Source organism: Curcuma longa, chromosome 10 (assembly GCF_044706935.1).
Source record: "Curcuma longa cultivar G26 ecotype Majalengka, Jawa Barat chromosome 10, ITB_CL_G26_1.1, whole genome shotgun sequence".
In the NCBI taxonomy this organism is placed as follows: Eukaryota; Viridiplantae; Streptophyta; class Magnoliopsida; order Zingiberales; family Zingiberaceae; genus Curcuma; species Curcuma longa.
The window spans coordinates 6,777,290-6,803,898 of NC_133870.1; the positions used below are offsets into that span (position 1 = coordinate 6,777,290).

General features: G+C 40.6%; 5 protein-coding genes across 5 annotated transcripts; all 5 read left to right on the forward strand.

The window, feature by feature from the left end:
• Positions 1-257: 257 nt before the first annotated feature.
• LOC141835966 (uncharacterized) lies at positions 258-2,833 on the forward strand. Its single transcript, XM_074723377.1, has 2 exons — positions 258-486; positions 2,477-2,833. Exons 1-2 carry the CDS (start codon positions 286-288, stop codon positions 2,669-2,671), a joined length of 396 nt encoding a protein of 131 aa, XP_074579478.1. The 5' UTR covers positions 258-285; the 3' UTR covers positions 2,672-2,833.
• Positions 2,834-3,170: 337 nt separating this feature from the next.
• On the forward strand, positions 3,171-7,714 carry LOC141835967 (uncharacterized). The gene is made up of 2 exons (XM_074723378.1): positions 3,171-3,440; positions 7,404-7,714. Exons 1-2 carry the CDS (start codon positions 3,255-3,257, stop codon positions 7,476-7,478), a joined length of 261 nt encoding a protein of 86 aa, XP_074579479.1. The 5' UTR covers positions 3,171-3,254; the 3' UTR covers positions 7,479-7,714.
• A 3,225-nt stretch (positions 7,715-10,939) lies between these two features.
• On the forward strand, positions 10,940-13,041 carry LOC141835965 (L-type lectin-domain containing receptor kinase IX.1-like). The gene is made up of 3 exons (XM_074723376.1): positions 10,940-11,692; positions 11,809-11,896; positions 11,948-13,041. Exons 1-3 carry the CDS (start codon positions 10,940-10,942, stop codon positions 13,039-13,041), a joined length of 1,935 nt encoding a protein of 644 aa, XP_074579477.1.
• Positions 13,042-17,464: 4,423 nt separating this feature from the next.
• On the forward strand, positions 17,465-21,286 carry LOC141836458 (L-type lectin-domain containing receptor kinase IX.1-like). The gene is made up of 2 exons (XM_074723952.1): positions 17,465-18,202; positions 20,129-21,286. Exons 1-2 carry the CDS (start codon positions 17,465-17,467, stop codon positions 21,284-21,286), a joined length of 1,896 nt encoding a protein of 631 aa, XP_074580053.1.
• A 1,943-nt stretch (positions 21,287-23,229) lies between these two features.
• Positions 23,230-25,230, forward strand: LOC141836298 (L-type lectin-domain containing receptor kinase IX.1-like). The gene has a single exon (XM_074723757.1). It carries the CDS (start codon positions 23,230-23,232, stop codon positions 25,228-25,230), a length of 2,001 nt encoding a protein of 666 aa, XP_074579858.1.
• The last annotated feature ends 1,379 nt before the right edge of the window (positions 25,231-26,609 follow it).

The following is a 26,609-nucleotide window of genomic DNA, read 5'->3' on the forward strand; positions in this document are numbered from 1 at the left end:
ATCGAAATCTAAAACTTTTGACTTTTTTTAAAACCAATTCTATTTTAAAAAATACAAAGTACATTAAATGGAAGAATAATTAAAAGTTATTATTGTATAATAAAAATGAAAAAAAAATTATGAAAATATTTAGTGTATTTATAAGGACCGAGCTGTAAATTATGTAATATTTGAAGTGTTTTTGTAAAAAAGACGGTGTCGTGTAATTTGTAGGGGGCGAAGTGAGTGGAGGTTGAGAGTTCGACGACTGCTGGGGTTGGGGCGGCGGAGAGCGGGGAGGGAGGGATGTCGTTGCTGTGGGAGAAGAGCGAGTCGTGGAGGTGGTTGGTGCGGAAGACCCGCGAGTCCAAGCCCTTCTTCTTCGTCTTCGCGGCGGTTTGCGGCGTCGTCCCCGGCGTCATCGGCTACTGCGTGATGCAGCTCACCAACTCTCGGCAAGAGCAGCTCGAGGCCCACCTCCGCAAGACTGCCACCCCTGAATCCACCGTATCGTTCGGAGATCACTTCTTTATTTTCTGTTATATGTTTCTTTGAGGAGATGTTTAGATCTTGGAGAGATTTTCTATGATTAATTCCTATCTCTCGAAGGGGAAACAGAACTAGGGTTAAGAATTTCAATCCTATGTTTACATCTGCTACCGCTAGTGCGCATTTAATGGTGTTTAGGGAAAAAAAACATGCTTAATGAGAGGACAAGTTCATTTTGGGCGTAGTTTCTGTTAGGTATTTTACTGTTAGGAATTCACAGCACCAGGCCATGCATGATTGTTGCGATAAGCGAGGTACCTTAACGTAGCTTTCTGAGAAGCGTTTCCTTTTGTGTCTCAATAACGAAGTGTCTTCACTGACTAAGATTGAGAGTAGAAATTGGGTGGCGAAGGGAAATGGATGAAGGGGCTTTTGCAGTGTATGTTCCTTGATATCTGTAATCAAGTTTCAGTCTCTTATTTCCAATTCATTTGCCCATGAATATCTGTAAACAAGAAAGTGTTGATGTATTCAAATATCATAGCGAAGATTGTGTTAATAATGATTGTGGTGGTGGAAGATGGAGATAGCTGACTTCAAGAAGGTATTTTGGATTATGGTATCAATAGGAGAAATGCTTGTGGAGATAAGATGATAAAACAATGGTTGTGCTCCATCCACTTTCATATGATTTCAGTTTACTGGTCTTTTTTCTTCAGCTTGCAGAAAATCTACACTTATTGTAAATGACAAAGAACTTTCTCATTATATGTCTGTCGCATTTAATAATGTTATAGAAATGCCAATCTAGAAATCAACTTTTTTTTTCTTTATTTCTAGTGAATGCATTATGAAGAAACTCAAATAGAATAATGATGTGATTCAAAGTGCATTGCAGTTTTCTGTATCTACCAAAATAACTTATGTTATTGTAGCTTGTAAGCCACTTGATATTGGTTTGTGAATTTGCAAGATGCAGTTTCCTAACTATTTGACTCTCTTGAGTCAGATATTTTCTCTTTTCTTGCCCAGTAATATAATTAAATAACAATTGAACCCCTTGAATTACCTTGTTAGACAGATGTACATGTTTTCTCATGTGACCTTAATGCATCTGGATAAATGGGAAAGATATCTGTTTTAAATAAATTTGATGTCTATAAACACACTTTAGCTGCACTTGGAATTAATGTTACACTTATCATTCATTTTTAGGCATCTTTGGTTCTGAAGTGATGATAATTATTTTTATCTGTCATCGTTCATTGAAATTATGCATAAAAAATGATTATTAGTTTTTTGCTTTGCTCTTCATGCTTAATAGCCTCTACTAGTCATTGTGACTAGTCATTGTGACTTATGGTGATTTTTCATTGTCTAACAGCCATAACAAAGTTCCAACATCAACTATATTCTCTGTTGATAAAACGTATTTGGTAAAAACAAACATATTTTTGTGAAAACAATTTGGAGTTGTCTTGTATCAGGCTTACCAAATATCTAATTCCATCATTGTATTTGTTTGAAATATACTCTTTTGACAGTCTTACTCCGTGCATATCAAATCTCTTGGTTATAGTTGACATGTTCCATATCATTACTTAATCTTGAATACTATTTTTCGTCCTATGCCCTTGTTAGTTCTATTTTCACTATTATAAGTTGATGATGGTAGACTTAATTGCCTTATCATTCCCCAAAAAGATGATGCGAAGATCATACTGGAGATTCATGACGCATGGTAAATGATGAATAACTGAATAAAATTAGCTGGTTTACATCATCCTAGCATCAATTAAGCACAAAAGCTTGATACAAATACCTTTCCGATGGAATTTGTAATACACAATACCAAATTTATTGCTTGCTTGTCTATTCAATATTCAACTAAATAGGTAATCAAACTAAAGAAGCTGTTATTGCTGGTGCTGGATTTCACTTCTGTATTTTTATACGACTGCTGTTCTTTTTCATGGCTTCTAATCTGTTTGCTGGATCTGCATTTTAGATGATGGGGCAAGTTAACCGAGAGAGGCTGGCTGAGTTTCTTGGCGAACTGCAACGTAAGGAAGATACCAATGACAGATACGCAGCTGCTCTGCGAGGAGAGATATTAACTAGGAAGCCTTATGTCAGGATCCAGCCACTGCCTACGGAGAACAATGAAGAAACCAACAAGGAGACCCTCAAAGAAAAGAAGTAGATAAGAAGCTGGTTCAATCTTTTGCATTGATAATCTTCCACCATGTTTTTCGTTTTGCACTTTGAGAAGTTCATCATGAGAGAAACACTGCCTTGAATGATTCTGTTGGACTGATAATAATCTGTAAATCATATGGTCTGCTGTGCAAGTTAAATTTGATCAGATACTCAACCAGGCATTTGTTTGTCCTCGTTCTGCAATCTGCTCACCTTCATAATTAGAATGTCAAGCTCAATATAAACACAACTGGACAACTTTAAAATCTTTCATTAATTGTGAGTATATTATTTGAACTTGCGTGCTAGTAAATTTATTTTTTGTTATTTTATTATACACAATGCTGTTTTTTTCGTAAGTAAATTTATTGTAGTTCTTTATCTTTTTAATGGATTTAATAAATAAACCGATTAGTTAAATGCCGTATCACGTGCTTTTCTCGTGTCTGAACCCACATGCATCACGTGATTCCCACGTGCCTTCTTGTTTAATTCCCCAACTTTCCATCGGGCCGAAGGGCAGAGCCACAGGATCCGGACGAGTAGGGCGCAGAGAGGAAGAGGGATTTGGTAATCGACTCATCGCCATGGGAGGAGGCGGCGGAGAAGGGCACGGGCACCATGCCGGAGTGGAGGATTTCAGGACCAAGGTTTGGAGCATGACGGGCGGGCCCTATTGCCGCCCCAAGCACTGGAGGCGCAACACCGCGATCGCTATGTTCGGCATCTTCCTTGTCTGCATCCCCATCGCCATAAAATCTGCCGAGCTTGAGGTCAGCCTCATCAAGTTTGCTATTTTCCTACGTCGATAGCGTATTGGTTATATTCATCTGAAGATCTCATCTTTTGTGGGACATTTTGTTTATATTGTTATTTAGATCTGTCACTAAAATGAAAATTCTTATATTTCTGTTTCTTTTGTCCAGTAGATAGAATCGTAAGAAATGCTTGTGACTGTTATAGACGGTCATGAGCTGGGAGAATTATTTCTTATGTTTAGAAGTTGTCCACTGCTATTATTTCTGTTCTTAGAAGTCCGATGAGGCTTATTGGGGGTCTTGTGATCATTATACTGTCACAATTCGATTGAGTTGTAATAGTGTACACGGTAGGTGCTTCGGTCTTGTAGAGTATACTTAACGTGCAAAAAGAAGAATTTTGGAATCTCAATGCAGTTGTTGATTAAGGTTGCCTTATCATTAACTCCATAATAAGACCATATTACTTGTAATGTTTAAGCATCAACTTTCTAGATCTGTCATCCATCAGGGTCTATATACCTGTAGACTCAGTCTTTCATTTTTATTGTGAGGAAAAACCAGTGGTCCATAATAGTTATCATCCTATATGTAAGATGTGGCACTGTCATCAAGAGCGAAGGCCAATTGTTCACGTTCTGGCAAGAAAGCTCCTCAGTAGTTATCCTTAGCTGTGACTCATATGTGTGGTAGGTCTTTCTTAGAAGTTTGATGTAAATCCTAAAAATTTTAATATGCAGTTTATATTGATGGTAAGTAATAGGACGAGATGCATCCTAGTTTTGTAACACAAATATTGTAATTTGGCATTATATCCATATGAATGATTGAACTGAAATACATGAATAAGTTCAACTGTATGTCCTATTCTAGGACACCAACGATTGCCTAAATATGCATATTGGTTAATCTCAAGTTAACTAGTAGTATCTCCATCTAGGTTTTGTAACAGCACTTTCAATGACAAGGCCAAGCTTAATTGCTAAACATGTTTTGCAGTTTTGCTTCGACATGTTAATTGATGCTAGATTGGATGCTTGAAAATAAATTTCTGTTGATGGTGATCAATTTTTAGTGTAACTTTTCATGTAGAGTTGATGGAAAGGCATCAATTTATCCTGTTGTTGATCATCTAGTTATTATCATATATGCCTCCGGTGGTTGGATCATTCTAGTGATTCAAATAAAAAATAACATAATATGACCTGTGTTTTAGCATCTTTTTTCTCCTCGCCATCAGGAATCAGGATAGTTTATTTCCTTTGTGGAATGGGAACTTGAAAGCCTTGCTGTTTGTAGTTCACCACTGCAATCCCAAAGAGAATCAAATTCTTTACTATGAATTGTTATATGAACAATACGATAGAGTTGTCATGCCCCGGGGGTGTGATTCTTGCATACCCGGAGGTATCCTACTCGGTGATAATATAATAAAAGAGATCTAAAAAAATCATCTAAACAGAATAACTAGAAAATTCATCAATTGTTTATATATTATATGTTTCATGGACAACAAAATGATATATATAAAACGACATATGAAACAAAACATAAATACACCAAAATGAAAATAAAACAAATCAAGAATCAGCAGGTTGAGATCTCTGAGCGACTCTAAATAAGGTTGAATCCAACTAATATATATATCAAAAAGGTATCGCTTGCAAAATTAGAGGTCAAAGAATGCAAACAGTTAGTCAATGGTTAAGTGAGTAATCAGAAAAGATGTGTATAAATTTAATTTTATTTAAGAAGTCAAAGAAGTAAAGTAGATTACAATTTCTTATTACAACTTAAGTTCTTCTTAGAGTTCTCCATTTATACATAAATATATATGTATCATTATCTTCAATTATCGTTATCTATAGTCATGTAATATTTTTATATTAAATATACAATCTCAACTTCATCATCATTTATTATCATCAATTAAGATAATTTCTTAATTTTTTTATTTAATCAACAGATATATGTCATCAATAATATAATCTCAACATGGATAAATATCATAATCAGGTGAGTATCAATATATATATCCGTATCAATGGTATAAATTTGATAAATCAATTAAAAAGTGAATTACTGGAGCTAATATCATCAGAGTGTAATAATATCACATGTATAGGCTAAAAGCCTCCTCAAATTAATATTGTCGCATACGTTATCTAACATATGGATTAAAAGCTCTTACCAGTGGAAGACATAATAAACACTAACTGCAGGCAACCATGCTACCACAACATGTGGACGGTCAGTTACTTTAGACCGCGGGCCACCGCGCTATCACAATAACATGTTGGTGATCCAGTACTCTAGTATAAAATTAGACTCATAGTTCTTACATATTTTTCATTATCACCTTTATTATTTTATTTATTTCGTTTTACCATTTATCATAATTGTTACATTCTCAATTCGCATCTTCTCGGTTAGTCTGAACGACCAACTTGAGTCAACTTTTAATATGAAATTTATTAATTAATTAAGGTATCATCATAAGAGTCATACTATATGAAAGTACAAATATCAATAGTATGCAATATCAACAATAAAGAGTATGGAAGGTCAAGCAAATATAAAGACAGGTATCAACGGAAGAGTAAGTCAGAATATTCATTTAATTTTTAAAACACTCTTTCCCATCTTAATTTCCATATGAACTCATAGGTGAACAAGAAATAATATCAATTATTTACCTCCAATTGTTTAATTATTTTAATCACATTTTACTATTTTAAATATCATTTTAATCCTTATACAAGTATACATAATTCATTTAATTTATTTATTCATGTACAAAGAAATGTACGAGTCAAAGGACAACATATACCCACATTTATTTACAGCCAAAAACTTCGAGTGTCGATGGGTCACCATGCTCCACTCGAACTCATATCTACAAGTATTATATGAAAATAACTCAAATACTTAAAATGATATCTAATAAAATAATAACACGTGAAGGATCAAATCTTGATCCCGCTACCTCTTCATATTTCTTCGACTGAGAAGCTAACGGATGTGTTTCGTTGATACGAAATACTCGAGCCAATTGAACTTATACAAATGAATTGTAGTTAGTCCACAGTACTTATTTCGTAAAATCAATAAACACACATTTACTAATTCTTACCCTCCTGCTTGATTTGGGAAACAAAAGAGCAAATAGCTCTCGCCTTTAGCTCATGCCGGTTGGCAGTTGGAAAGCGACAGCAAAATATGTTGTTGCTGTTGGAAGAAAGCTGGGGTTGCTAAAAGCAAGGGTTGGAGCTTGTTGGAGAACAAGGAAAGTGGTATGTTGGCGGCTGGAAAAGAGGACAGCAAATAGAGTTGCTTTTCCTCTCTTCGCTGGTGGCATTGGCTAGCTCCAGCGAGCTTCGGCAGTCACTGCGGTTTAAAGAGGACAACACCACAAAACAAGGGAAGGTCCTTTCTCTCTTCGGTGATGGCCTCGACTAGCTCCGACGGCTGCCATTGAGTGTGGTTGTTGGCTGGAAAAACAAAACAGCAAGATGCTGCTCTCGAGAAGAGGAGAGGGAGAGACTGCTGCTCATGTTGCTGGAAGGGGCAACAACTGTTGGAGAGGAAGAAAGGCAGCCTTGGCTGCTGGTGATGTTGGAGAAGAGGAAGGCGACATGGAGGTGGAGTACGCAGCGCCGTGCGGCGTGGAGAGAAAAAAGAGAAAAAAGAGGAAATTCTCAAAAATATCCTAATTCATTTTAAATCGACTGAATCGATTTAAATCTTGAATTTGGTTCGGCTATAACTTAGCCGAATCAATTCCGATTTGAACCAACGTAATCCTTATCTCTACGCCTACTCGTTGAGTTTAGTTCGAATCTGTTTTGATTTTAATTCAGCGTCCTCACTTCGTGTTTGATTATTTAATTGTTCCTTTGTTATTATTATAAATTTTATTTTTAAAAATTCAATCCTTAACAAGAACAATGCTTTGTCCTTTGGTTTTCTATTTTGCAGCAACGGCCTCATCACCCAGTTCGCCCAATTCCTTCTCAGCTTTGGTGCAAGAACTTCGGCAACAATAAATACTAGGATGATGCATTTCCAAATACTAATAATATCTGGAGAATGCTCTTCATCTGCCCGTAGCAGCAGAAACTGCTATCTATCTTGTTACTGTCGTCTTTTGATCTATATGCTTTGTTATGGTAGTGAATCAGTACTACTACAATGAAATATATATGTCTGAACAAGTGTGCTGATCCAGAACGATTGTTTTTGTTTTGGAATGTCATCCAGATCGAAATAAATTCAGATACTTTTGTCAACTTTGTATTTCTTGATTTGCAGACCTTGGCACGTACTATGCCAGAAGTGCATTCCTTTGCACCTGTTTCTTTGATTGAAAATATGAAGTAGTTGTTGTTGATGGATACTAGCTGTTCGGCAAATAATTAGAATTTTGTGCAAAGGTAAGAAATAAAATCACGACTAGGCGTCTTCATCTTCGACGAGTCATGCAGGTTTAGAAGCTCACCAGAAGGCGTACGCCTCCATCATCGACGACTCCAAGCGTTCGAAATTAAATGCTCGTGGAATTTCATAAACGAGACCGCGTGAAAGTTTCATGCACGCAAGCCAAAGTCTATCGTGCAATAATACCCATTGAAAGTTGTGAAATATTTTAAAGATGATATATTCTGATTTTAATTTATCAAAATATGTATTTAAGAATTTTCTAGTGGTATTAATTTTGCAAAACTGAGCTCCTCGCTACATTGTTTAATGGTTATTAGATACTTTTATATAAATGTTTGATGATTACTAGTCAACTGAAATATCATTTAATGAACTAACAACTATCAATCTTCTCATATTGATATTTCTTCTGAAGGCTCAGTCAAAGTCATCTCGATCATCGCCCCTGCATCACGTCGATAATCAACACGGCAGAAGAAAAAGATATTTCAATACGTTTTAATTTCATATAGATATATACATTTTAATAAGATAGATTATTTGACTGCCAAGAACGGATCGATAGTCATTCTTCTTTCTTTCTTTCTATAAATTAGCAGTAGTGGTTGTTCTTTCTTGAATACACATATACACACACTGCAGCACCAGTAATGTCTGCAGGAATGCCTACTCTCTTCTTCTTGGGAATTCTTGTTGCCTTGGCGACTGCTCTCTCCTTCGACTTGCCTAGCTTCGATCCAAGCAGTAGTCTTTCACTTGAAGACGACGATATGGCATTTGATGGTTGCAGCGAACTTACCAGAAACCAGAAACATGGCGATATGGCGGCATTTAGCATGATGGGCTCCAGAGCAGTCTGCGCGGAGCCTGATCTTCAACAGCCTGATACGTCTATTCGTAATTTTTTTAGGATTAATTACAGCAGCCTGATACGCCTACTCATACAAATTGTTTAAATGATCATATATGATACATGCACAATTTTATGATTATAGCCATGAATATAATACAGTAAATCCTGACAGATATATATGTTTTCTTTGTTGTTAAGTACTCGATCGATTGAAATTAAATATAAGAATTATTATTCTGGATTGATACTTTTGCTGGCAGTATACCCGAATAATGGCCAAAAGCGGCCCAGAGATAGAATGGCGTTCTTCATTTATAGAACTGATGATAATGTTTGATCCGGTCCAAGATCTGATGCAATGTGGAATATTTCATCATAGAACTCAACTGGTAGAATTGGCTCGGCTGTTACATATCACTTAGAATCTATATTAACCAAGTCTGAATCGTGCCATATTTACCTCTGCATCTATGTTGATCGAGAGCATATTTTTTATAACAAAGAACTGTTTTGTTGATTTAACAAACTAGAAAGTCTAAAGATAGATAGATTCTTCTTTCACGGTACCAAGTGGCCAATATTGTATTTGGATTACATTGCCACAAATTAATCTGAAAGAATGAAACCTCCATTAGAAGCTTAAGCTAGAAAAGTCTTCTTCCAAGTAACAGCACAAAACAAAACAAAAAAGAAAAACAAAAGATTGTAGACTACTTTTTGCTATATTAAACTCACGCAATGTGTGAGAGTGGTTGACCATCTGATTGACTCATCTAGGTTTTGATGCCTTCATTGGCTTATGATCTTGACTTCAAAGGATGCTCTTTTTTACTCCTACTTGAACCCTCACTTGATGACAACATCAAACTTCATGCCCTCGATCGAGATGATCTTGATAGATCCACCTGAATCCGCCTTCCCCAATCAAACTTCTTTTGTTGGAAGATGATGAACTCTTAATAACTTTAAGAAGAGAAGAAGAGTTGTAATAAAATGACTTAATTAGTATATGAATTTAAAATTCATGTATCCTGGTTCATCTATATCAAATATTTACTATACTTCAGCATTCAAATTTCTCCTTGTGAAGTGGCACAAGAATCTGTCGATGCCAACTACAAATTCTTTTCTTCAAAGAATTTAGAGTTGAATGATTTTAGACCAGTAGCATCTTGTTTTATAATTCTCTTCCACTCACATAATTAATACTTTTATATATACAAAAGGAGAATGTGAAAGCTTTGCCACTACTGATTAATAATGCAATTCTTTTGTCAGACCATTCACACTTTTTTTCCCCAAAAAACTTAATTTATTTACCCAATTATATATGCTTCCTCTTATATTCAAGTAAATATAAATATTATTGCATTGTTATGAAATTAATAAATTTTTACTAATTCTAAAGATAGATAAATAATTAAGTAGAGAATAATTCGGTTGAAGGAACTGATCAGAGTAAGTAAGATATCATTCATAAAAAAAATACCATATGAAGGGTTGAGAATACCATCAATCGTCCTGGGAACATAATTTTATTGGTTAATGCGGAGCAAACTTACTGAAGTGAATAAAGATTGAATTATGACGAAGCAGAGACAATACTTCCCAAGTGGTCAACTGTAACTTTTCAATATCTTTTCCTATGATCGTGAGATCGATCTGTAGTGAAACCATTTACCTCCTCACAGATGGTTGAAGGGCCGATCAGAGTAAGTAAGATATCATTCATAAAAAAATACCATATGAAGGTTTGAGAATACCTTTTTTGCATAACATAATTGAGTTGGTTAGTACGGAGCAAATTTACTGAAATAGATAAAAGTCAAATCTCGATGAAACAGAAGCAATACTCTTTTCGTAGTGGTTAATTATAATTTTTCAATTTACCTCTTCATAGATGATCATAAAATCGACAGTATGAAACCGCTGGAGAATACCATCAATTGCCGACATCAATCTATTCCTTTCTTCTGAAGTTGAGTCAAAGTCATCTCCAACATCGTCCCTGACATCACAATTGTCTGGTGATGCATGCTATTCCTATATTGACTCATAGATGACTTGCACAATGGTCTTCTGGCAAGAACAGATCAATCTGCATTCTTCTTTCTATAAATTGGCAGTAGTTCTCTGTTGAATACATATACATACACTAGAGCTGGAGCACTAGCAGTTAATTTTCAAGTTATTTATTCATCGTCCATCCATGATCCATCCCATGCCTATAATCTTTACTCTCTTCTGCTTGGGAATTCTTGTTCCCTTGGCAACCGCTCTCTCCTTCGATTTCCTTACCTTCGACCAAAGCAGTCTTTCCAAGATTACACTCGAAGGCGATGCGTCATGGTCGAGATCTAGTTCCACTAATGGCTGCATTCAGCTTACCAGAAATCAGCAAGATGCCGATATGGCAGGTAGCTTGGGCAGAGCAGTCTACGCGGAGCCTCTTCTGCTCTGGAATAACGAAGACGATTACCAGCTGACCGCCAATTTCTCTAGCAATTTCACCTTTATGATCAACCCGAATGGCCAACAGCATCCAGGAGATGGCATGGCTTTCTTCCTCTCTCCTTATCCTACCAACTCCACTATCCCTTCCGGTTTCAATGGCTGGGGCCTCGGCCTGTTCGACAAAAATCTCTTCCACCCATCAACAGAGAACACCTTCTCCACCCCAAATGGAACTGTAGCAGTGGAGTTCGACACGTACCCAAATGATGTAGTCCACGATCCATCGTCTGCTCACGTCGGCATCGATGTCGGCTCGCCCGTTTCAGTTGTGTATCGAATTTGGGAGGACGATGGCAACAGTAGTGGGAGTAGCAACAAATGGCAGGGAGAAGCATGGGTGAACTACGATTCAGGCACTCATAATTTAAGTGTCTTCCTAACTCTAGGATCGCATGGATCCCTTCCTACAACTTACAGCCTTAGCTACATCGTGGACCTTCGGCAGGTGCTCCCATCGCAGGTTAGTGATGAGATTGAGATCACATAAGTAGATAGTAAAGGCTCATGCACACATGCATCTCAGTTGATTTGATAAAATTTGGTTTGATTTTAACCTTTCCTCACTGCATGCATCAGGTTGCAGTAGGGTTCTCGGCAGCGACGGGTCAGAGCACGGAGACACATGAACTTCTATCATGGAAATTCTCTTCGACTCTATTGCAACGCCCCATGCAACCACGCCCCGGGCAAGCCCCCGTGCAAGCCCCTGTGCAAGCTCCTCCCGTGCGATCCACGGCGCCACGCAAAAGCAAAATGGGGATCGTCGTTGGCATGGTCACAGGGGTAGGGACCCTCCTCCTCCTCCTCTTGCTGTTGGTTTTTGTGTTATTGTGGAGCAAGAAGAAGAAGAGGGCCAGTAGAAGGAAAATTGGAGACAACAAGGACCAGTTGCTCGATGATGACTTGTTGGAGATAGAAGGAAGGCCGAAGAGGTTCCCGTACGAAGAGCTAGCCACTGCGACGGGGAGCTTCTCTGACGACGTCAAGCTCGGGGAAGGTGGATTCGGGTCGGTCTACAAAGGCCATCTCGAGGGCCTGAACCTGGACGTCGCCATCAAGAGGTTCGCCAAGGAGTCGTCCAAGCAAGGAAAGAAAGAGTACTTCTCTGAAGTCAACGTCATAAGCCGCCTCGGACATCGCAATCTGGTTAAGTTGATCGGCTGGTGCCACGACCAACGAGAACTCCTCCTCGTCTACGAGTTCTTGCCCAACGGTAGCCTCGATTCGTATCTGCAGTACGACGCACAAAATCATTTGAGGTGGCCGGAGAGGTACAAGATCGCACTCGACGTCGCCTCCGCCATGCTCTATCTCCACCACGACTGGGAGCAGTGCGTGCTGCATCGCGACGTCAAGCCGAGCAATATCATGTTGGACTCTGCATTCAACGCCAAGCTAGGAGACTTCGGCCTCGCCAGGCTCATCGACCACGACCTCAGCTGGAAGACCACGGTGAATGCCGGAACGCTGGGGTACATGGCCCCTGAATATCTCAACACTGGCAAAGCCAGCAAAGAGTCCGATGTCTATAGCTTCGGAGTCGTGGCCCTGGAGATTGCTTGTGCGAGAAGGCCGAGCACGGGCAAACTGGTGGAACGGGCGTGGGAATTTTATGGCAAGGGCAGAGTAGTTGAAGCAGCCGACGAGAAGCTGAACGGCGAATTTGATGAAGAACAAATGGAGCGAGTGTTGGTTGTAGGATTGTGGTGTGCTCATCCAGACTTCAATCAGCGACCCTCAATGAAGCAGGCGATCAACGTGCTCAATGGGCAGACGGCACTGCCAAATCTTTCTCTTCCTCCGTGCTAAAAGATAAATTTGATTTTAATGAAGAATGTAGTCATTGTGTTGTCGAGAGCTAGTGAACTGAATAATCTTGTGTGTTTAATTTGTTACGTGTATTAAATTTGTGTGACTTCATTTGATTTTAATGACTTCTTTCAGAGACGAAGAGAATATCAGAGAAGTTAACGAAGAAGGCAGTAAATGCTAGTAATGGTTCATCTTTTGTAGATCTGTCATCCATCAGGGACGTCTATATACTTGTATGCTCAGTACTCTTGCAATTTTTTGCGAGGAAAAACCAGTACTGGTCCAAGTACCAGGTCAACGATGGTCCACGTACGAGGTCAACGATGTCCTATATGGACTCTTTATTGATCCAGATAAGGGTTGTCATATGGATTCTTATTTACCTCTGTATCACAAACATCTTCTTCAAATCTAATCAAAGGAGAACATAGTTCTACTTATTGGAATGTACATCAACGGCTCTGAAGCCTTTCATATCAGGGTTCATGCGACTGAGACAGTGGAAGCTGAGGAAAAGATTTGAGAGAGCAACTGGTGACTGAGATAGAGTCTTTCAAAATAGAATTGGAAAAAAGAGTTACAATTTATATTAAACATAATTAGCTCATGTTAACTGTATCTCTTGAAGTTTTTCTTCAATAGGTAAAATCTCAATTTTCTTTAAATATAGAATTCCCATTTTTTATCGTTTAATTTCTATATTCACGTTAACAATCTCTCATTATCTTTGCTATATAACTCTCGTCTAAATATTTGATTCATAGTTAAATAATATTCAATTCTAGTGATTTATAATAATAGCATTAAATATTATTTGTGTATAAAGTAACTTTTATTAATTAAAATCAATTATGGTCGACATGGCCGGCCTGTAAATTTTTACTTGTAAATTGATGCAGGTTAGAATCTGTCAAAGTAAACTCTTACAAATTAATTATTGTCAAGCTAAGTGACATTAGACTGCATCGCCAGCACCTATTGTTTTATCATTCTCTCCAATCGTATGTCAATTAAGAAAATTAGTTTACTAAACCTAATCGTACGTTAATTATATATATATATATATATATATATACTTTTCAATCGCATCAGCATTTCATAATATATAATTCAATTTTTTGTCAAATCATTGACACTAATTTTTCTATGTATATAATTTATTTATTCAATTGTATACTTCCTATCATATTCACATAAATATTGTATTATTATAAATCTTAATAATTATTTTACTTATTTTAAGATAGGAAAGTAATTATCTTAATAATTTCCACGCAATTTCGGTTAGCTCAGCTCTTTAAGTTTATACACACATGACAAAGTCAAGTCAAAGGTCAAACTTTGGTGGAGGTCAAAAATCAAGGTCTAGGCTCCTCTCTTAGCTCAGCTACCTCGATTTTAGAAGACTCAGACACCTCGATTCTAGAAGACTCAAACTCGTCGATTCTATCAGCTCAGCCATCCCGACTCCTCCCTCAATTTGGTCAGCACGATTCTAGAGGATTCAGACTTCTCGAGTCTATTAGTTTAGACCACTCGACTCCTCCCTCAATTCGGTCTGCACGATTCTAAAGGACTCAGACTCCTTGATTTCATCAGCTCAGGCCACCCGACTCCTCCCTTAGTTGTCTAAGAAAGTATATACGTGTAAAAAGTATAATAATAATTATGTCATATATAACTCCATGAAAGCAAGACCCAATAATTTCTCAATGCCAAAACTATCATAGATAAGATTGCTGCTGATGCATTCATAGTTTTGGTTCAGAGTCCTTGATATCCTATTCTTAAGACAACAACAAGCATGTATCGGTTTAGTACAATACCATTTGATAATCTTTGAGTTAAAAAATAATAATTTGTTGCTCATGGCGTGAGCACGAGTTTGTGTTTGTGTACAGACCATATAAGAAGAAAATTAATGGGGTATTTTACCCTAAAGAAGCAAACAAAATGCAGTGGTAGTTGGTTTTGATTGTGGGTCTAAGTTTTTAACATTCTGATGAATTATTTAAGGTTTATATTTTATCTGATAGAGGAAAAAAATAAATTATATGCTTGTATATACTTCGATTTGCTTGATCATATCTTTGTACTTGGTTGTTCTCTTATATGCGTTGTGTATCAAATTTTGCACCTATCAAAATTGATCAATGCCATTTAGATTAGGAAATTGAGAGATGGAGAAATTTAGATAATTTTCTAAAAACGGATGCAAACTTCATGAGAATTTGAAGTGAACAAATAATGTAAATGACATTATTATCAAAAATTGAATAATACAAAAGAAAGCTTCAGCTCGATGCTAGTCAAAAGTTAGATAACTTCTCAACCAAGTTAATAAAGAAAGAATGTAAATATTACGAAACTTCAGTTCTAATTGTTATAAAAGATATGAGATTAATTATATCAGAGTAATGAGGGAAATAACTCGAAAGACTTTTCGAATGTTTCTGCGTGTGCCTAAACTTTGAACAAATTGAGATGAAAATTTCCTCACATGGTGGATTATAGGTCGTTCACCTTATTCTTATGTGAGGCACTTATCGGATGGATTGCAGGTCGTTCATCCTATATATATGTGTTTGTATATGTGCATTCACATGATGAATTTTGTATTGGGTGGATTGCGGATCATTCATACCATGAACATACAATACATCTCTTTCGGGTGGATTGCAGGTCGTTCACCCGATTTATGCATGTATATATGCATACATACGATGCTTTTCATTACGAGTGGATTGTATGTCATTTACTTTTATATACGATGCATCCTTCTTGAATGGGTTGTAGGTCGCTCACTTTGAGATTTTCATTTATAAATGATGTGTTCATATTAGGTGGAATATTGCAGGTCATTCACTGTTACTTATACGACACATCCTTGTTAAGGATGTTATATGTGGTTCACCCACTCAATAGGCTATGTTGAGTGATAGATAAAATAAAACTATAATGTGTGTAATGTTGAAAAATGAGAAATTAAGGAGAATTGATGTATGTAATTCAAAAGACAATAAAAGATGAATATTAAGGAATAATTATAAATTATGTTGTTGCTCTTTTGATTATGTTTTCATGCACATCTCTTTAACTCAACTTTGCACTTTGTGCTCACTTTCCTTTTTCTTTGACCACCAGATAAATTGTTGAGATATATACATAACACTAGTGGAGTTATTTCAGAGGTATGCATATAGTCAGGTATACTTAGTTAGTTTTACTATATTTTGCTCTGACATTGTTATAGTTCACGCGCGGAGAGTGAAGCTAACATGGTAGTAAGCTTAGCTCGTACGGGATGTGACAGTCTACTATGTATACATGATGTTCAACGAATGGGGAAGCAGGTAATGGTTGTTGGATATGATCTCCTATGTAAACCCTACAAAAGGCCTACGCAGGGGATGGTATGAACATACTCATTTCCTTCTTCTTCCATAGTTCTTCTATTTTCATCTTCTATTGACCCCTATGATAACTTGAGCATTGGAGTGGTCATGTCAAGTTCCTCGACGCCCATTCTAACCTCTGCTTAAGTGTTACAGACATTTCAGTGTCTTCCTCATCCTCAATCCATCATCATCTTTGTCGTCAAAATCTACAATTTCGCCTCCTCATTGGTTACAGTTCACCAGATCACGATCTTAGATAGGAACAATTATATATATATATAATAATAAATTTATAATTAAGAATTAAATAATTTAATTCATTGATTGTTCATCTTAGTAAACGAACCCTAAACTTATTCACGAACTTAGGGTTTTATTATAATTAATTCAAAAATTAAATTACTCTTCTATAAAAAGATGGAATCCGCCACCTCAACGGCCCTACACGGTCGGTACCATGACTATTTGTGAGGGAGTAAATTAAAAAATTACAGTTAGTCATGACGGAGGAGGGTATTATCTTGGCTTCGTCGAAATTCGAATCCTCGTCCTCTTCCACAACTCTACTCCGTTGTAATCAACTCAGCTATGCCTCAAAGACAATATCGAATTACTCAATCTATAGCATGCATATAACGATTGAAGCGGCCGGCCATGCCGACATCGGTTAATCTTCTCCTCATATGTATTTCTTCTCAAGTTCGAACTAGGCAAATAAAGTCATCCTAGCTCCAATAATTAACATTGTCCCTGTCCCTGCCATCACGTCAGCTGTATATATATTAGTTTGAGATTTTAATAAAATAAAGTTCTGGTGGAACATACTTTTCTCTTCTATTGACCTTGACCGGCTGATATTTCATTTACACAAACACTATGTTAATAAAATAGATTACTTGTCCATGAACAATAGTACTGGGCATTCTCCTTTCTATAAATTAGTCGTAATACTGGTTCTAATTTCTTGAACACATACATATAATCTTGGAGCTATTTAGTCATCCATCCATTCATCTCATCCAATGCCTAAAATCTTTGCTCTCTTGTATTGCTTGGGAATTCTCATTCCCTTGGCGACTGCTCTCTCCTTCGACTTCCCTAACTTCGACCAAAGCAATCTTTCTACAATCACACTTCAAGACGATGCATCATGGTCTAGTTCTTATAATGGTTCCTTTCAGCTTACCAGAAGTGAGCGAGATGGCAATATGCAATCTAGCCTGGGAAGAGCAGTGTACGCGGAGCCTCTTCTGCTCTGGAATAATTCTGATTACCTGAGCGATTTCTCCACCCATTTCGCCTTTATAATCAATCCGAACGGTCAAAGGCGGCCAGGAGATGGCATGGCTTTCTTCCTCTCTCCATTTCCTTCCAACTCCAGTAGCTATCCCAATTCCGGTGGCTGCGGCCTCGGCTTGTTCAATGCTTGGGTGTGTCTGTCGCCGTCGTCGACAGACAGCAACATCTCCGCACGGATTCCGATTGTGGCAGTGGAGTTCGACACGTACGCAAATCCTGCACTCGACGATCCATCGACTCCTCATGTTGGGATCGACGTCGGCTCAGCCAGGTCAGTTGAGTATAGAACTTGGGATGCCGATCGAGGTGACGACAAATGGCAGGGAGATGCATGGGTGAGCTACGATTCAGGCACTCATAATTTAAGTGTTTTCCTAACTCTAAGATCAAATGGATCCAGTACTACAAATTACAGCCTTAGCTACATCGTGGACCTTCGGGAGGTGCTCATCTCATCCGAGGTTAGTAATTAATGAGTTTTCTAGATAATTATCGTCCTATAATTAATTTTAAATATCTCAAATATATATATATATATATATATATATATATATATATATATATATATATATATATATATATATATATATATATATATATATATAGAGTCCTGATCTCCTGCGCGAACCACCGTACGCGACACCTGCGCACCGCTCCGACCCACCGCCGTTTCCACCGCCGTCGCGCCGCCGTCCAGTCACCGACGGCCGCCGGACCGGATGCGTTGGAAAGCCATCTCGCTGGCGCTCCGGCCGGGGCCGGATTCCGGCCGGATTGTGGCCGGAATCCGGCCAGAAACGCGACAGAACGGCTGTTGGCCGATTTCAGCGGAAATCGGCCGGATTCCGGCCGAATCACGGCCGGAGACCGGCCGCGGTCGACGCGCCGGCGCCGGGCGCGTCGACCGCGGCCGGTCTCCGGCTGTGATTCGGTCGGAATCCGGCCGATTTCGGCCGGATTCAGGCCGAATTTGGCCGGAATCCGACCACCGGACCCGGCGCCGGTGAGTTGCGCATCCATCGGTGCCGGTCCGGTGGCCGGAGATGGCCGGACGCCGGTGAACAGATGCGGTGAAGGAGCAAACGTCCGAGGAGAAACACTGTGCGTCGATCGGAGAAACGGACGGTCTTGATCGCGTCGCGCACGGGGAGCGCAGGATAGCGGAGCGCAGGTGATCAAATTTCTATATATATATATATATATATATATATAGGAATTTGATATGCCGCGCGACAAATCCCTGCGCACCCGTCCTCGACCTGGCTTCTCCTCCGACGTTCGCCGCTTCTCCGCCACTGTTCACCGTCGTCCGGCCACCAACGGCCGTCGGACCGGATGCGTTGGAAGGCCAACTCGCCGGCGCTCCGGCCGGACCCGGATTCCCGCCGGATTGTGGCCGGAATCCGGCCGAAATCCGGCCAGAAACGCGACAGAGCGTCTGTTGGGCGATTCCGGCCGTGATTCGGCCGGATTCCGGCCGATTTCTGCTGAAAGCGCCGAACAGATCCTCTGTCGCGTTTCTGGCCGGATTCCGATCGGATTCCGGCCACAATCCGGCCGGAATCCGATGCCAATGTGTGCGCCGTCGAGTTGCGATTCCAACGAGTCCGAAATTGCGGCCAACGGTGATCGGATGGCGACGAACGACGACGATGAACGAAGGGAGGTCGGCTGTCGCGCACGCTGTCGCGCGGCGTTTGTCGCGCGGCATATCAGTTCTATATATATATATATATATATATATATATATATATATATATATATATATATATATGAATTTTCTCTGCTGTACGATGGTTTCCTACGCGACCCGTGCGCAACACCCCGACCTCCAGTCACGGTTCCCGCCGTCGCGTCGCCGTCCGGCCACCGCCGGCCGCCGGACCGGGCCCGATCGACGGCCAACTCGCCGGCGCACTGGCCGGCACTGGATTTCGGCCGGATTGTGATCAGAATCCGACCGAATTCAGTCGAAAATCACCGCCAGTGGTACGCGGCCACTGTGGGTCAAATCGCGGCCGGAGACCGGCCAAGGAAGGACCGCCGGCCGCGATTTGGCCCACAGTGGCCGCGTGCCACTGGCGACGGTTTCCAACCGAATTCGGCTAGATTTCGGCCACAATCCGGTCGGAATCCAGTGTCGGCTGGTGCGCCGGCGAGTTGGCCGTCGATCGGGCCCGATCCAGTGGCCTGACGGCCGCGACACGACGGCCGCGGATCGGCAGAAGAAAACACTGTGCATTTTCAATTTTGGACGGTCAGATTTTCATGATCACGGTGTCGCGGATGCGCGCGTACGAATCCGTCACGCAACAGATCAAAATTCTATATATATATATCACTTTATTCATATATATATTGCTCACTGAGTTTGTCCAACAAGGCAGGTTGCTGTAGGGTTCTCGGCAGCGACGGGAACAAATAATGAGACACACACACTTTTATCATGGAATTTCTCTTCGGCTCTAGTGAAACATCCTCCCGTGCGACGAGGCAAAAGCAAAACGGGGCTCATTGTTGGCATGGTCACAGGGGTAGGGACCCTCCTCCTCCTCTTGCTGTTGGGTTTCGTGTTCTTGTGGAGCAGGAAGAAGAAGAGGGCCATTATCAACATGGACCAGAACCAGCTGCGTGATGATGGCTTGGCGATACAAGGAAGGCCAAGTGGGTTCTCGTACGAAGAGCTAGCCGCTGCATCGAGGAACTTCTCTGAGGACGTCAAGCTCGGGGAAGGTGGATTCGGGTCGGTCTACAAAGGCCATCTGGAGAGATTGAACCTTGACGTCGCCATTAAGAGGTTCGCCAAGGAGTCGTCCAAGCAAGGAAGGAAAGAGTACTTCTCTGAACTCAACGTCATAAGCTGCCTCGGACATCGCAATCTGGTTAAGTTGGTCGGTTGGTGCCACGAACAACAAGAACTCCTCCTCGTCTACGAGTTCTTGCCCAATGGTAGCCTTGACTCGTATCTGCAGTACTCTGCGCAAAATCATTTGAGATGGCCGGCGAGGTACAAGATCGCCTTAGACTTGGCCTCTGCGATGCTCTATCTCCAGCACGACTGGGAGCAGTGCGTGTTGCATCGCGACGTCAAGCCGAGCAATATCTTGTTGGACTCTGCATTTAACGCCAAGCTAGGAGACTTCGGCCTCGCTAGGCTCATCGACCACGACCTCAGCTGGAAAACCACGGTGAATGCGGGAACGCTGGGGTACATGGCCCCTGAATATCTCGACACTGGCAAAGCCAGCAAAGAGTCAGATGTCTATAGCTTCGGAGTCGTGGCCCTGGAGATTGCTTGTGCGAGAAGACCTAGCACGGGCAAACTAGTGGAACGGGCGTGGGAATTTTATGCCAAGGGCAGAGTAGTTGAAGCAGCCGACGAGAAGCTAAACGGCGAATTTGATGAAGAACAAATGGAGCGAGTGTTGGTCGTAGGATTGTGGTGTGCTCATCCAGACTTCAATCAGCGACCCTCAATGAAGCAGGCCATAAACGTGCTCAATGGGCAGACGGCACTGCCAAATCTTCCTCTTCCTCCATGCTAAAAGATAAATTTGATTTTAATGAAGAATGTAGTGATTGTGTTGTCGAGAGAGAGTGAACTGAATCTTGTGTGTTTGTTACGTTTATCAAATTTGTGTGACTTCATTTGTGTTACACTAGTGACTCCTGGAAGAGCATAGCTAACTGAACTTTAGGAGAAGAAACCAGAGCCTGAAGCACTTGCAACTCCACTTGGGTGCCCCTGCTATATTTTGGCTAAAAAAGAACTCATACAGCATATTGTATCAAATAGTAGATCTCTAAAATATTTTCTGAGATAGTTATTGATAAGTTGAGCCACCAAACAAGGATTGTTTCCAAACAGTCCTATGAATATTTGATTTATGTAACTGCTTCAGACAGATCTGCAACTCTGAAGCTGAATTTCACATTAAAATTACTTTCACTTGATATATCATTAGTCTAAGTGGAGAAAGAGTCTCCAAATAAAGCTTTGAATCACAGAATGCCATCTTTGATGAACATAAACTAACTTGATGTACGGTTAATGCAATCAGGTGAAAATCATAAACACAGGAAGATGAAAACCTCCAAATTAAGGAATAGCTAATAAGAAATACCCACAAATGGCTAAGATTTCCTTTCTCCTCTAAGCAATTGATGTTCTTCTTGAGAAGGTAAGGCCCATTTCTAGTGCTCTAGAAGTTGCAAAAACAGCACCTGAATTCACCCTTCATCCAAATTGCCAGCTTCATATGTCATGCTGTGATTATTTGAGGTAATTCTCAGAAACCCAGAATTATCAGTCGATAATAAGACAGTTATAAAAGAAGTAGTTACAGAAAATGCATTGCTTATATGGAGATGTCAAGATCGGATACCCGTATAGTGAATTTGAAAGAGATAATTTAAAGGTCGGAGTGGTCACGCCAAATCACTTCAGCGCCATTCTAATCCTTGTTGGAGCATTGCAGACATCCTTGACGTACGTCTTCAACCGCATAGGAATCCTCTGCATAGCCATCTCCGTACCGCTGCCTTCCGGTGATTCAGACAGGAACATTATAGAAGCTTTCAGCTCATCAGTCATCGTCAATCCCTTTCTAAACTCTTTACCTGGACATTTCGTTTGTGTATTTTGTGAGCATGTTAATTGATACGATGGAGACAGGAGACTTTGAACAACTAGCTGGTGAAGTAACAAACTCTTCAAGGAAAAAGATTCTGAATTAAGTTAAGTAGAACCAAAATGCAAATATATATATTTTTTATTCATCAGAAAATTCTAAGAAAAAATTTAAAAGACGTCAAAGAAGTTTCGCAGATGTTTCAGAGTGGACTTTGTCAAACTTTCGTGAAGAAGCAACTAAAGTATACATTTCCACTTCAACGGTGAGCCATCTTTTTTTTTTAATGAAATATAAAATTGTTTGGCTTTTGATGAAAAAGATTTAACGTTTTTGCTCTTTTTGAATGGACCTGCAGGATGGCAAGTGGTCTCAATTCAACTATTAAATATATTTTATTTTAATTTTTTTAAAGATGATTTTTCAATATATATATATCGGAGTATGGATTTTTCATCAATAAAATAATTATTAAAATATTTTGGAGCCTGGGCCATCAAACTGTTAAATATTTTAGTTAAAATATGATCATTAATCTAGTTAACAATTAATAATTGACTAACTTTTAATTAAAAATAAATTTAGATTCTCTTCGTGAGAATAGGTTGACTTGAATTTTTGTTCTTATCCTACCAACAATAATGAATAATCCACAATATAAATTTGTGGTCAGCGTTAATTTTTATTTTCTAGACATTAATTTTGAATTTATAGTTATAAATATTTAAGAAAAAAAAAACATTTGGCAAACCCAAATTAAAGCATTTTGAAAAATAAATATGTCTTTAAATATTCTGGTGCAGCTACTTAACACTCGAACTGTTCCACGGATCTAACATTGCAGTTGTCGTATTTCCATGGCGCGGCTCGAGATCAAAGCTTTATTCGTTTGCCTGTGCTTGTCGGCTTTTCTTCCCCTTCCGGCGAGCTCCCTCTTCTTCAACTTCAGCGATTTCAGCCAAGCGTCCAATTCATTGTTGTTGCAGAGCGATGACGCAAGCCAGAACGGCTCCAGGATCGTCCTCACCAAAGTACTCATGCGGTACTCCACCGGCAGAGTGGAGTACGCGGAGCCACTGCGGCTGTGGGATTCTGGCACCGACGAGCTCACCGATTTCACCACCAGCTTCTCCTTCGTCATCGACTCCTCCAACAAGTCGGAGTTCGCCGACGGCCTCGCCTTCTTCCTGTCGTCGGAGTGGACCACGCCCAGCTACTCCCGGGGCGGCTTCCTCGGCGTCTTCTGCAACAGCTCCGTCTCCGACTGCGCCGCCACCAAGGCGGCAGTGGTGGCCGTTGAGTTCGACACCTTCTCCAACGACTGGGATCCGCCCGGCGTCCATCTCGGGATCGACGTCGATAGCATCGTCTCCGCCGTGAACGTGACGTGGAACGTCGATATCAGGGAGGGCAAGACGGCGACGGCGTGGGTGCACTACGACTCCAAAGCACACAACTTGAGTGTGCTGGTGAGCTACGGACTGGATCCGGCGACCGGCCTCCGGTCCGCCACCGCCCTGTCCTTCGTCGTGGATCTGCGAAAGGTCCTGCCGGAGAAGGTGGTGATCGGGTTCTCGGCGACCACGGGTAACTTGACGGAGACGCACAGCCTTCTTTCTTGGTCATTCAACTCGACTTTGCAAGAAAAAGAAGTTAAGAAGGTACCAACGGTCGCAATCGCCGCCGGCATTGCTGCCGGAGCGATTGCGTTCGTGGCGATGGCTGCGGGGTTAATTTGGTGGCTGATTATGAAGAGCAAGCCCCCTGTTAGCGATGTGGTAGACGACGACGGCGACAACGAAGACGCAAACGACGCCATTGATGGCCAATTCGAGAGAGAAAGTGGGCCGAAGAGATATCCTTTCCAAGAACTCGCCTTGGCGACTAGGAATTTCGCAGAAGAGGGCAAACTCGGGGAAGGTGGATTCGGATCGGTGTACAGAGGCAGATTGAGCGGCGAGGATGTAGCAATCAAGAGACTTTCCAAAGAGGGCAGACAGGGGAAGAAGGAGTACATCTCCGAGGTCACCATCATCAGCCGTCTTCGCCACCGCAACCTGGTGCAACTCCTCGGCTGGTGCCACGGCCGCGGCGGCGAGTTCCTCCTCGTCTACGAGTTCATGCCCAACGGCAGCCTCGACTCGCACCTCCACCGCTCGGCGAAATGCCTGCAGTGGCGGGCGCGACACAAGGCCGCGCTAGGGCTGGCGTCGGCGCTCTTCTACCTCCACCACGAGTGCGAACCGGGGGTGGTCCACCGCGACGTCAAGCCCAGCAACGTCATGCTCGACTCCGCCTTCAACGCCAAGCTCGGCGACTTCGGACTCGCCAGGCTCGTCGCCAACGACGGCCGGAATCTGCAGACGACGTTGCTGGCGGGGACAGTGGCCTACATGGCCCCCGAGTACTACCACGACGGCAAGGCCAGTAAAGAAACGGACGTGTACAGCTTCGGGATCGTGGCGCTGGAGATCGCCAGTGGGAGGCCGCCGATGACTGACAGCACGCTGCTGGTGGAGTGGGTGTGGGGGCTCTACGGAAAAGGAGCGATCTTGGAGGCGGCGGATGAGAGGCTCGGCGGAGACTTCGATCGGAAGGAAATGGAGAGTGTGATGGTCGTGGGATTATGGTGCGCGCATCCCGATTGCGAGCTCCGGCCGACGATCCAGCAGGCGTTCAACGTCCTGACAATGGAGAAGGAACTGCCAAGTCTACCGCTGGCGAGGCCGCGGCCGATGTATCACCAGCCGTCGTTCAATACGGCCTCCACGTCGACCAAGTTCCTGAGTTTGACGATGACTGGAACTGGAAGCACTTCTGCTTCTGCTTCTGCTTCTGCTTCTGCTTCTTCAGCGTGATCTGTGACAACAACTACCATTGCTGCCACCAAGGAGCTCCAAGCTAATCTTTGTATTATAAAAATAATTTTTATAAATCTTTTATTATTAAAATATAAATAATCATCTGATTATATTATAAAAGTAATCTCTGTATAATCTTTTATTATTAGAGTGTAAATAATCATCTTAATTTATAGCATAATAATACTCATATATGTACTCTGTATATATTTTATCAAAATTAATAAGAAAAGTATGCAGAATTTCTTATATGGTATCAGAGTCGTAGCCATACTAGCAACCTCTTTTCTACTCCACCTTTCCATCATTCTCTCTCTTTCTCTCTCCTTTTCCTTATATTAATGGTTGAGCAAATCAAATTTTATTTTATTCTGGTCGTTAATAATGTCAAAATTTTCATCTCCCTTACTCTAGAACAGAATCGAGTTACCTGGTCGTTTAAAATCCATTGTCAAGAACATCAAGTTATTGATCATATTATCCCATCAAAATCGAAGTCAACTGGGATGGAACAAGAAGAGGCTATTGAGATGAGAAAGCATTAGAGTCGCGTTTAGATGCAATAGTTCTTCAATTGATTTATGATACGATCTCTAACACACCATTTTAGAACTTGATTCAACTACACAACAAGCATGGGGATAATTACAAAATATTTTCCAAGATATCAAAAATTCTCGTGTCGTTTACTTGGAAAATTAATTCACTCACGTTCTGATGGACGATTATCCTAACATTTCAACCTATTGCCAAGAACTTAAAATGTTTGCCGATCAACTCTCTAATATTGATGCACCGATTTCAAATCAACGATTAGTTCTTCAGTTAATTGCAGGTTTAAATGAGAACTACGATGGTGTTGCTATATTCATTCAACAGAGTAAACTTTTACCCTCTTTTTACGAGGCATGATCGAGGTTAATCCTTGAGGAAACCTGAAAGGCTAAACAGGTAGTCGTCGCCTCTACCGCTGTCGACACCGCCCTCCTCACCACCAACAGTTCCATTGATACTGCGTCTAGCTATGATCGAAACTCGATATCATATTCTAGAAATACATCAAACCACAACAATAATAGTCAGAAACATGATCAAAATTGCAATAATAATTGGGGAAAAAGTGGTGGTAGCAACAACCACGACTTTAATGAAAAATTTATTAACGGATTGGAATGTATGTGTATTTTAATTTAATAAATTATTTTAAATTTATTTATTTAATTCAATTTTGAGTCAAAGTCATCTCCAGCAATGGAATGGGTATCACGTCAATGAGCAACGCGACTATTTCTTTCAGATTTAAATTTTCTGGTTATACGTACTTTTCTCCAGTGTAGACCATGACCTCGTTATATATATTGACACATTTTAATAAA

Coding starts and splice junctions, on each gene's coding strand:
- LOC141835966 (XM_074723377.1), top strand. CDS start 286: ATGTCGTTGCTGTGGGAGAAGAGCGAGTCGTGGAGGTGGTTGGTGCGG. Junction 487..2,476: donor CTGCCACCCCTGAATCCACC/GTATCGTTCGGA, acceptor TCTGCATTTTAG/ATGATGGGGCAAGTTAACCG.
- LOC141835967 (XM_074723378.1), top strand. CDS start 3,255: ATGGGAGGAGGCGGCGGAGAAGGGCACGGGCACCATGCCGGAGTGGAG. Junction 3,441..7,403: donor TAAAATCTGCCGAGCTTGAG/GTCAGCCTCATC, acceptor TCTATTTTGCAG/CAACGGCCTCATCACCCAGT.
- LOC141835965 (XM_074723376.1), top strand. CDS start 10,940: ATGCCTATAATCTTTACTCTCTTCTGCTTGGGAATTCTTGTTCCCTTG. Junction 11,693..11,808: donor GGCAGGTGCTCCCATCGCAG/GTTAGTGATGAG, acceptor TGCATGCATCAG/GTTGCAGTAGGGTTCTCGGC. Junction 11,897..11,947: donor CTCTTCGACTCTATTGCAAC/GCCCCATGCAAC, acceptor CCCCTGTGCAAG/CTCCTCCCGTGCGATCCACG.
- LOC141836458 (XM_074723952.1), top strand. CDS start 17,465: ATGCCTAAAATCTTTGCTCTCTTGTATTGCTTGGGAATTCTCATTCCC. Junction 18,203..20,128: donor AGGTGCTCATCTCATCCGAG/GTTAGTAATTAA, acceptor CCAACAAGGCAG/GTTGCTGTAGGGTTCTCGGC.
- LOC141836298 (XM_074723757.1), top strand. CDS start 23,230: ATGGCGCGGCTCGAGATCAAAGCTTTATTCGTTTGCCTGTGCTTGTCG.